Source organism: Falco peregrinus, chromosome 1 (assembly GCF_023634155.1).
Source record: "Falco peregrinus isolate bFalPer1 chromosome 1, bFalPer1.pri, whole genome shotgun sequence".
Classification (NCBI taxonomy): domain Eukaryota; kingdom Metazoa; phylum Chordata; class Aves; order Falconiformes; family Falconidae; genus Falco; species Falco peregrinus.
The window spans coordinates 112,862,026-112,873,249 of NC_073721.1; the positions used below are offsets into that span (position 1 = coordinate 112,862,026).

The 11,224-nt window shown below is 37.7% G+C and overlaps 1 protein-coding gene across 5 annotated transcripts in view; it reads left to right on the forward strand.

Moving 5' to 3' along the window:
- Positions 1–10,884, forward strand: part of RAB27A (RAB27A, member RAS oncogene family) — a 33,630-nt gene extending 22,746 nt beyond the window's left edge. For 3 of the 5 annotated variants that reach the window (XM_055809005.1, XM_055809011.1, XM_055808996.1), the window contains 5 exons: positions 2,134–2,306; positions 3,988–4,073; positions 4,838–4,941; positions 5,703–5,826; positions 8,455–10,884. In XM_055809005.1, coding sequence (XP_055664980.1) covers positions 2,154–2,306; positions 3,988–4,073; positions 4,838–4,941; positions 5,703–5,826; positions 8,455–8,653 — 666 coding nt within the window. In that variant the 5' untranslated portion in view covers positions 2,134–2,153 and the 3' untranslated portion in view covers positions 8,654–10,884. Of the gene's footprint in view, positions 1–2,133; positions 2,307–3,987; positions 4,074–4,837; positions 4,942–5,702; positions 5,827–7,697; positions 8,271–8,431 lie in introns of those variants that run through there. The other 2 variants (XM_055809012.1, XM_055809015.1) reach the window with 2 other exon arrangements.
- Positions 10,885–11,224: the final 340 nt, after the last annotated feature.

The window sequence follows — 11,224 nt, forward strand, 5'->3', positions numbered from 1 at the left end:
TATTGAAGCTGAAAGAACGTTTACTTGAGTAGAGGGGCAGCTTACACAGCCCTTTGCCCTTGGAGATCATGTAAGGGCAAATGAAAAACCATGTATGAGATGAAAGTCTAAATCAAACCCAGTCTTTAGTAAAAAACTCCTTGTTTGCCTTTTAAAATATTTTTCCCTTCCTTCTAGTGCATTTCAATTAAAAGACTTTGTAGAGCTACAAGGTAGGCAATCTGATTTTACTCTTTTTTTTTTTTTTTTTTTTTTTCTTTTTCCTTTCCCAACAGTGGGGAGGATTTAAAAAACAAAAAAACCCCCCAAAAGCCCTTTGCTGGTACATTGAGTGTGGCTAATGAGTCAGGGCTTTTAATTTCTTCAAAAACTGTTCTTATGTCAGTGTGTGGCTGCCTGTTCAGCTTGCTTACTTGAATATGCCGCTCCTTCAGACCAGATTGTGGTGTATTTATGTAAAAAGCTCATACTATTACTGCAGGGGTTTTTAGTTCAATTTTTTACTCTATTGCACAAACCTTTGTATTAAAACGCCACAGTGGAAAGTGAATTGGCTGGCTGTGGTGTGGTAGTGAGTGTGAACTCTGTCACCTAAACCCCCTTTCCTGCAAGATTTTACTGTCCTCGGTGGCATAATGCAAAATACGCCTTGGCTGGGGAAAGGGAAACTTGAAAACTGGAAATGGCAACAAGGTGTTAGATGCTTTCCACTGACTTTTCAGTTGGAGAGTATCTGAGTGTAAATCTGACCATCGTCGGTGTGTGAGTGTGGTAAGTCCCGTCATGGCTAAGTTGACTGATCACGGTTCTGTCTTGTAACCAAGAGTGGTACTTAGAGAGTTGAAGCTTTAAAGATAGTTACGGTTTGAGAGTTACGGTTTTAGCTTAACAGTGGTGATTGAGATACGGAGTTTGTTCTAAACCTCAAACTGTCAGTTGATATTCAAGAAGTGATTTGATATTTTGTCATTGATGCAAACTATTGCGGTGTTTGACTTGAAATGAATATCTTTATGTAGTTCAAGCTACAGGTAGTTCCAAAAATACTTACAGTTGAAACAGCACATTTTTTTTTTCTTTTTTTGTATATTATTTCATCATCTATCTTATTTTTTTGTATTTTGGTATCTGTTTCCCTCCTTCATAAGAGGCAATATAATGCCAGTTTTATGTTGTTTTTAGAATGGTTATTTTAGGCTTATCTTTTCATGTTCATATGTTTGAACACAACATAAGGCAGCTCTCTACTGTTTGTTTGCAGGGAAGAGAGGCTCAGTAGCTACTCAACAGGGAAGTACTAGTGCACTTACATCAGTCTTTCTAGTATCTAGTATACATGAAATTTACCAGTGATTTTTGTAATATGTTCTAGCTCTTACTGCTCTTTGTTCACACAATATCTAATATGGTTATTTTTTCAAAGGCTTAAAAGGATAGAAAGAAACTTCATAAAATGTGTACAGGCCACACAAAAATGTATGTTGTTTAATGGCAATTCAGGATCAAGATTTAGTTTAAATTATTAACTAGCATCATGATGAAAACTTTAAAACCTTTGAAAATTCGTCCTCTAAATAGAGCAAACCCCAACATAAACAACAAAATGTTGCTTGGTTATTTTTCCTTTTTGTATGAAATAACTTATTTGAGACTGAAAAATAGCTATTAATAGAAAACGATTGTCATTTTTATTTAAATACAGTGGGCCGTCAGGCAATTTTTTTTTTCATATGTTAATAAACGTCCCAGTGAACGTAAAGTCAGAATTACATTGCTTGTAGGTTTAAGTAGCTTTTGCCAGCTTCCATGCAGATTATAAATGGTTCTGCAGTTCGTGTTCCAGATGTCTTGGATACTTAGATCTTGTTTTCCAGTCTTCTCCTGAAGTTAAAATCTCTTTCTAGTAGGAAGAATGTTATAAAATTAACTATGTCCTTTTTCAGTCACAGCTGCATTTGATATTGGTAACTGGCATAATTGAGAGTTTAAGGTAAAACCAGCGTACAAGTACAGAACTGGTCCCACTGCTGGATGCTCTGTGGTACAAATCATGATTTATATTTTAAACATTTGTCAAAATATGCCTTGGCAGAGTTGTTGACTAACTAACCCTTTTTTGCTTTGCTTTTTAAGGTGTCTTCTGAATTCTCACTATGTCTGATGGGGACTACGATTATCTCATAAAATTTCTAGCACTCGGTGATTCTGGAGTAGGAAAGACCAGCCTTCTTTACCAATACACAGATGGCAAATTTAATTCCAAATTTATCACAACGGTGGGCATTGACTTTCGGGAAAAGAGAGTGGTGAGTCTTCACAACCAGTGAAAGTGGTAAAACTGTAAAATGGTACCTATCTTGGTGATGGCTAGAATCTATTTTTAAAAAATCTGATCCTTATGTGTAGGCGTGCAGTCAATACTTACTGTGTACTTCATCTCTTGACAAGGAAATGATCTCATTTGACCTGGTTATTTTTGTCATTGTTGTGTGTTATCCCTTTCTGTTTCTCCCAAAGTTAAAGTAAGAAGAGCTGATATAGGCAACCATTTCTTACTGCTCAGCAAGTGTTGATGAGTGTATTTACTCCAAGAGTTGTGCACACAATACCTGGATTAGCACTTTTATTGTTGAACTCTCTTCAAGAGGAAGGATTGGGCTGTAATAAAAATGTTGTTGGTTTTTTTTGAACCAAAATGGCTACTGTACAAAGAGTGCAATGCTGATTTTAAAACACATGAATGAAATGGGATCACATGATACGTGGAGCTGATTTGGCTTCCTAAGCAGTTACCGCTACCAGAGAAGAACTGTGAAAAATAAGGTAGTTTGGGGTGCATTTTTTAAGCCCTGAATTGTTACTAAACTAGGCAAACATACGTTTGACATGAAGCTGAGCAGTGCGTTATGATAACTAATTGGATGCTCGTCCTTACTGCACTGAGAAATAGAGCTGGCACAAATTTTTTTAATTCTTATGTAGAAGTATTAAATGCCTTTCAGTGTAGTCTGATGATTTCCCAAGTGTCCAGAAATCCGGATGGTGTCATGGGCATTGTGCAGACTGGCTTTTGATGGATGACAATGCACCACTGTAGCGCAATGAGTAAATATCTTAGTGAAATGCGAAACTGGTCTCTTGAAGAAGTTACTGTTCCTTCTTTGGGATAGTAGACGTGGCAGATATGCTTGATCGGCGTATTTGGTAATGCAGGATAAGGTTTAGGTTTCACGACCTGAATCACGTAATCCACAAATTCAGCAAGTTTATGTGTCTTTACCAGAGTTACAAACATATCTTTAATCTTAGGTACAATGACAGTTGAAGGTAAAGAAGATGACCTAACATGAAGTGTTCTAAACAAGACATGAATCTATTTTCATCTGATCCTTCCAAAGCTAACAGATGCCCTTATTTATATTTTCATGCCAGTACTCTCTTCAGCTTTTATTATTATCATCCAGTTTCTGCTTTTTAAGCTGTGATATGATAAGATCTACTCTCAGCTCTTTTCCAGCAATCTTTTGGCACCTAAGAAGAGGTATCATTATCTTCATGAGTTTGCTAATGAGGTTCTGATAGTGGTATGAATGTATTGCCAGATTGCATGATCCGATCGTTGCTTTCTTGTAATTATATTTTAATTTGAACATGATACAGGATAATAGGAAAAAGTTAGAAAATGAAAATATTAAAATTAAGCTTGTCTAATGAGACAATGGTCGCTGTAAATCTGTTTTGAGTCCACTGTCTATTGGATAATGTTCTTCCAGTTTCACTTTTTTATAATTTTGCATCTAATTGAATATTCAAAAAGAAGCATAATGTAACCCATATTACTTCTGTCTTATAAAGCAGGGGGACTGAATTGTAGCTGGGATCTTTGTGTCGACAAGTGCTGCATTTAATGACTTTAAATGTCAGTTATTTTGTGTTCTACAGAGGCTGGACTGCTAACACTCAGTCTTGCGAATTTACCTTTTACAGGTGTATAGACCCAACGGGCCAGATGGTGTTGGTGGCAGAGGACAGAGGATACATCTTCAGCTCTGGGATACTGCAGGGCAGGAAAGGTATGTTCCACCACCCACCTAGCAAGTAAGGCTGTTGTCATCAAGCTAGGTGCAAACAGAACCAAGTACATGAATTCTATTTGTCAATTTTTCCATTTTAATTGTACGATGGAAGATGGGAATGTGCGCTTATTTTAACAGTGATGGAAAGTTTCCTATGGATACCCATTAAATTACAAGTGTAATTTACAACTCTAGAACATTTAAACTGTAATCGTTGCTTTTCATCTTTTGGAAACTGTCAGTTTATTTTTTCATGGCCAATGCATATAGATGCTTTTAAAGCTTTTCTTTTTTTAGTTTTCCTTAAATTTCTGTAAATATGTTGAGGTCTTGGGAAGGTCAGACAGGTGAAATCACCTCAAAAGATTCTTTTCTATTTCTCTATCAAAAGACTAGCAGCAGTGGTTGATGATCTTAAAATTAAGAACTGATACGTACAGGGGAAAAATTTCTGTTCAAAGTTTGAATTTCATTCTTATTTTAATTTCTGAATCTTGATCAAGTCATGCTTTATAGCATAAGTCTTTGTCTAAAGCTGTCACACTCAAGTGAAATGTCTCCTTGATTTCCTTAGGCCTTGATTAGACCATAGTAATGTCAGCAATTCTTGTTATGCAGTCCCTCCTCCAGCAAAATGATTACGATAAATATTTTGTTCTAGTTAATTCAGTCTTAAGTTACCTCTGGTTTATGACTATATGCAATTATATTTTCTAAGTAACTTGTGAGACGAGCCAACTAATTTGACTTTGCTGGCCTAGGTTTCGTAGCTTGACAACAGCTTTCTTCAGAGATGCCATGGGGTTTCTTCTACTCTTTGATCTGACAAATGAGCAAAGCTTTCTGAATGTCAGGAACTGGATAAGTATGGCATTTCTTTATTTTTTCTTTATTTCTTTGCATGGGTGTGGAGAGGGCTATTTTTATAAATATGGAGTCTCACTGAGAAACAGAATTGAAAATACTGGTTTTTATAGCTTTCTCAGCAGAAGAAAGTAAATGTTGCATTCATAATTGTGATAGCTTCAAGTGGTGGCTTCTAGTGCTGACTTGAAATACAGCTTTGTCTACTGGACTTTGAATCTTAACCTATATAAAAGCAGGATGAGAGAACATCATATCCCCAGCTCTGGTGATATTCAGTAATGTAAGTGTGTGGAAAGCCTGTGCAAAACTCTGTTTTGACTCACCTGAAGCTTTGTCAGCAAAACTTGATGGAAGGCAAGTGTTACTAAGCTGATGTATCTAGGCGAAGGAGTTCCTAAACTGCATCATCCACCAGGAGAGGGAAGCATATCCTTTCCTGGCAGCTCACTGAAGATGCTTGGTGAGCCTAACTCCTTAAGCTACAAATACAGAGCTTCTGTGCTGACTTTGCCAGGCTTCTGCTCCCCTGGCTCGCTCCCTGGCTTTTTCATTGGGTACATGATAGCAGATGTCCACCTGTTCGCTGGCTCCTCGTGCAATAGCAGAAGTCCTGTGAGATAACAGAGAACATACTTGTTTTCCATCTTTCCAAGAGTAATTTTCCTGAAGGACTTTGTGTCCCCTGAAATGCAGTAGTGCTCTTAATGAGCTTTATGTGTGACAGTAGGTTGTGACCCCAATTCGTGTTGTTGCTGTTAGGTCAGCTACAAATGCATGCATATTGTGAAAACCCTGACATTGTATTATGTGGAAACAAGAGTGATCTGGAAGACCAAAGAATGGTGAAAGAAGAAGAGGCTAAGGAACTTGCAGAAAAATATGGGTAAATAACTTCCTTCCAGTTATTGCTGTGTTTAAAGCAGAATGAAATGTTTTGTGTAATGCCTTTTCTGTATACTGAAAGGTTATTGTGAGAGTAAGTATTTTAGAATGCTTAACTGGCCAGTATTGATACCTTTTTTTCTGTCAGAGATTACTGGTTTCTGCATTGCTTAAAAATTCATCAGTATTGCAATACTCCTGCACTGGAGATTGGTTATTCTTCTTCTTTCCTTGCAGTAAACAAAGTAAGTTTTCACAAACATTCTGGAAAACAGACAGAATTTAGCTGGAGAGGTGGGTGAATGATGGGAGTCTAATTCTTTGTTCTTGCCTGTGCTGAGGCTTTCCAGGGGCACAGGGACCCCAGGTCTCTTATAAAATGAAATCCAAAAGAGCATTTGGTGAGGTGATGAGTGTCATGTCAGATTTTAGGGAAAGCAAAAATAATTCCAAGCAATGATATCCTAATTTACAAGCTAAGCTGTTTTACACAAGTTTGCTGTAAGGTAACCATTGTCTCTAGCATGGCCATGGAAACATGTGGCCTCAGTTTCTTTGAGAGCCTTGGGACCCATTCCCCAGCATTTGCACAGTCTGCTTACAGAGTGCTGGGTTCCCACAGAAGAGCAGTTCTGGTCCAGACCACGGTTCCCCAGTTCCCTAGTTCTCTGCCTCCTCCTCAGTCTTCCCTCAACTGTTCAAGCAGTTTTGGTAGGACTGTACCTTAGGTGAATTTTTTGTGGCTTAGCTCCATAGGCGTAAGCTGTGTCTTATTGCTGTGTCTTACTGCAGGCATCTGCGTGCTCACAGACTCCCAGGGAGAGTCTGAAAACCAAGTCAGACCAGCAGGAAGACAGGGTAGCTTTGCCCTTCCCCACAGGCACAGGTCATGTGTTCCTAGAGGAACTATGTGAAATCTTTGTTTCTGTCGAACACTAATTAATCCCATAGCACTCATACCCCCTTAACTCTTCCATGGGTCTCATCTCTGGATTACATTGCATTTCAGCGTGGATCAGAAGTGCACTTCTGAACCAAATATTTTGTTGTGGTTTGATTCACATAGTGGAGCGGCTTTCTAGCATGAGAACTGGATTCCTTCTTGGTTGAAGAATAAACAAGACTATGTGCTCCAGCCAGTAATCTGCGCTCAATCTGGATGGGTAGATGAGAGCTGGTCCAAAGTAAAGCCTACAGAACGTGCATAGCGTGAACGCTAGGTCAGCAGTGCTGACTGCCTTGTTCTGGAGGTCCAGCCCTCCTGTGCCATGCTGTTTCCTATCGTATAGTCACAAATTAGCTTTCCTTGACTTTGAAGAATCATTTGAGGCAAATCACAAGCAACCTATTAGAGCAGTATTACCTTATTATTTTTTCCTTCTGCTGCGAAAATGCTTGTTTGAAGTCCATGTCACACAGACAACAGCAAGTGCAGACGGTACTTTAAGCAGCTACTTGTGAAGGAGCAAAAACTTTTAAACAGCGGTTGATGGCTTGTGGCTATTTCTTACAGATTTGAAAGGGATCTCTCTGTGTGACTTTTGGAAATAATTTATTAAATATTTATCTTTGTGGGTGAAAATGCCAACTTCATTTAGGAATAGGGAGCTACAAGTCGAAGTTATAGATCACGTCCAATATGTTGGCAGTTACAAAGTTCTCTGCCCTCTAGAGATGAGACAGGATAGCTGATGGGAGTCACTCCTGAGGGGAGCAAAATAAATCCTGCTTCAGCACAAGTGTGAGATAGTGAATATCCCCTTTCTGTGGAAAGGCGTTGTGCTGTTAGGTGATGTACTTTGAAAATGGTTGCAGGAGACCTACACACTGAGGCGGTAAGGTAATACTTCGACGACTCATTGAATCTTGCAGGTTAAGTAAGAAAGACTTAAAATTACGAAGTGGTAATACCTGTCACTTGGGGAGTAACGCTGATGGAGCTGCCCTAGCACCACCCTGTGGGAAGCACCGAGTATGGAAGCTTGAAGCCTACAGACTCGCCATTGAAACATCCTGATCCACAGCAGGAATGAAAGCTAGCAATGTATTTTCAGTACCCAGGTGCCCAGAAACACTTGTTAACAAAGACATAGGTAGTCTGAGCAGGGAGATTATTATATTTTTTTTGTTACGTAAGAGAGTTTATAGTTGAAGTGCCAACAGAACAGTCACATTTTGTAGTGGTAAGGGCACCACATTAGGAATCTGTACTGCCTTGCCTGCAGGGGAACGTCCATACTGGCAAGAATCCCTAGCTGATGTAGATAGAAATCAGTGAGGAGGACACTTGTGCACACAAGGCCATATAAAGTAATTGCATCTCTTGTGGGGAACAGGGCTGAAAAAACCAGACCTCAGGAGCACAGCTTCAGGAACTTATACTGACCAGTGCCTCTGTAAACTGTGGACTCCATGATGTAAATTAAAGGTTATCCTTCTGCCCTACCTACAGAGTCAGCCATTTCATTAATTTCTTTTGCATGTCAGACCACTAGCCACTTAGTGTCTTTCTGCTATGGAGTAGCAGTTGCCTTTGTGTGACTTCTAAGTATGTGGCAGTAATCTTGTACTGTTTTTTCTCCTATGCATATAATAAACTGTGTCAGTTTGTGGGTTTTGTCTTCTGCAGAATACCGTATTTTGAAACCAGTGCAGCTAATGGGAATAATGTAAGCAAAGCCATTGAAACTCTGCTTGACCTCATTATGAAGCGCATGGAACGGTGTGTGGATAAATCCTGGATCCCAGAAGGGGTAGTGCGTTCCAACGGGCACAGCTCTACAGAACAGTTGAACGAGGAGCAAGAAAAAGGCAAATGTGGCTGTTAACTCAGTTACAGTGAAGTTTAATGTATATCATAAAGTATAGTACAGTTGCAGTTTCACTGTTTAACTTATGGACAAATCCCATTGTGTATGAGCTATATTAATTCTTGATATTAATTTTTGGTTTTGTTCTCTCAAACAACAACAAAAAAGTTATGTAGTTTATTAGTGATGGGACAGAGGTTTAATTTGGTGCAACATTGGATATTCCTCTAATTCTCTAACTGGGAGGGAAGGGAAGGAGAGGAATTTTCATTATCAAATTTAGAAACATGCATGGGCAATGAGAAGGGGTAGCCTTCTGAACTGAGGGATTTTCAATGGCCCTTTGAAGGCTGCATTAAATGCACAGACTAGGCATTTACATACTGTGACAGCTCATGGTCTCTGTTAACAGGAAGCTTACAACATGGTCCTTGGTTTTGAACAGAAACATTTAATCATTTCATCAATCATTAACAATCTTGAAGAGCAAATCCTGTGTTCTCCACAAAAGCCTGCGAGTAGCTTTTCCTTGCGCTCTCAAACCATCGATTTTTAGTGATCAAAACCAAAAGAAAGGTATTCTATATAGAATAAAGAGCTGCAAAGAAGCACAGGGGCACGTACGTAGAGCATTTTGGGTATGTCATGAAATTGAACTTGTCAACTACAACTGTACTATATCAAATATATCCAACACAGCCTATAAGACCTCCTGAAATAATTTGAATTTCTAGAACATGCATATACATATATTTATATGTAAATGGCATAACTGTACATCTGTTGTTGTGTTTCTTTTATGTTACTGACCGATCATGTTTCAACAGGAATGTAGGGGCAACCTAGATGTCAGCAAAATTTCATCAGAGCTACTGCTTTGCACTGGGTTTGTTTTACTAAACACAGATTTGGAATGTTTCTTCAAATTGGATTGATAAGTGAATGATGATTGTCTTCTGGTGAGATGCAGCTAAGATACCAGTTCTGTCTAGATCAGCATTTCTATAAATTTATAGTGCTCGTTTTATTCTGCCAACCTTTGTGTCATGTATATCTTGGCTATCATATATTCCTTTATGGCTTGTTCATTTCCTTTAGGTAGTATTTAAAAAAGAATAGAGTTGCTTTTCTTTTTTTTCCCCCTATGGATCACATAAATGTCGATTTTGGTTTCAGTGGATCATGTTACTCTTTGATCATTTTTATTTATTCATACAACCTAAGGAGCAATCAGTATTTTTGGGGTCTTTTTTCCAGACTGATTTATAAGATGTGCCTGCTAAACTGTTTTCTACCCTAGCAGAGGTTGTATAACTGTAAAGTATTGCCACTTATAGTCATAACATGCCAAATTGAGTCTTGTTAGACTTTCCACAACAGTTTGTTTACAAAACTAAAAAGCTATTACTTCTTTAGAAATTATGTATTTATTTATTTAAATATTCTAACCGCTGCATTTTCGGGCAAGTATTGATACCAGTTTCGAACATGAATTGCAGCATAACAAATTTTTTGAAGGACCAAAAATGTTTCTAGAATAGGAGCTAATTAAAAAAAAATACATATTTGAAGTAGCCTCTGGTTATATTAATAATACAAGAATAAGTGTTAAAACTTGGTTCTTAAAATATTTTACAAAGTAACGCATTGTTCTTTAACACAACATGTAAATATTAGATTTTTATCACAGCCTACACAGAATATTTTGAAAGTGCAATATAATTTGACTGCTTTGGGGCTAGGACAGAGATTAAAGCAATTTATATTGAATAAATACAGTTTTGTGGTTGGGTTTTTTTTTTTTTCCTACTGTACAATACCAAGTTTCTAAAATGCTTGTAGACCAGCATTACTGTAGTTTAACTCAGAGTGCCTTTTGAAGTTACCATCATGTTTCTGACCAGTAGAGTATCAAGCTACTGTAGGACACAATACATTTCAATGTACTGCAGTGTCTGAATTTCTTTTCATGTAACTCTTTGCTTTTCAGAGGGTTGCAGTGGAACTTTATCATGTGTTAACTTTAATGGGAGTTTTTGTGCTTATAGCTCTATCCAGTTCCTGAAAACATCCAAGGATTATTGCAACCAACTACTGAGCTAAGTGACTACTGAAATTGGTGTAAAAATATTTCCTTTTGAATACCTAGTTTAGATTTGATATTAAATAGTAAATGCTGAAACTGTCATATTTTTGTTATGCATATTATATGTCACTATTTACTGTATAAAGAAGTCTACATAAAATTGCTTTGATGTCAGCGTTTGAAATGGGCTGTAAGATTTATCAGTTTGAATTATTCTGTGACAAAACTTTTGTTCCCTTTTTAACTCTCACGAGAAATCATGGTAAATGTTTCTTGACAGCAAATTACAGTATTGTTACAAGTCTAGCATTGGTTTCAAAACAAACAAGGAAACAAAGAAGAATTCTCCGTGATGAGAAACACTTACTTCAAGAAAAGTTTTTTCCATCCAGTGTCAGACAAAAGTGTTGATCTGTAATGGAACAAAGCTTTGAGAAGGATTTCCATTATGACACTTTGTCCTAGGATTTCGTATTAATATAAAACAGTTAAACATCTCTTAT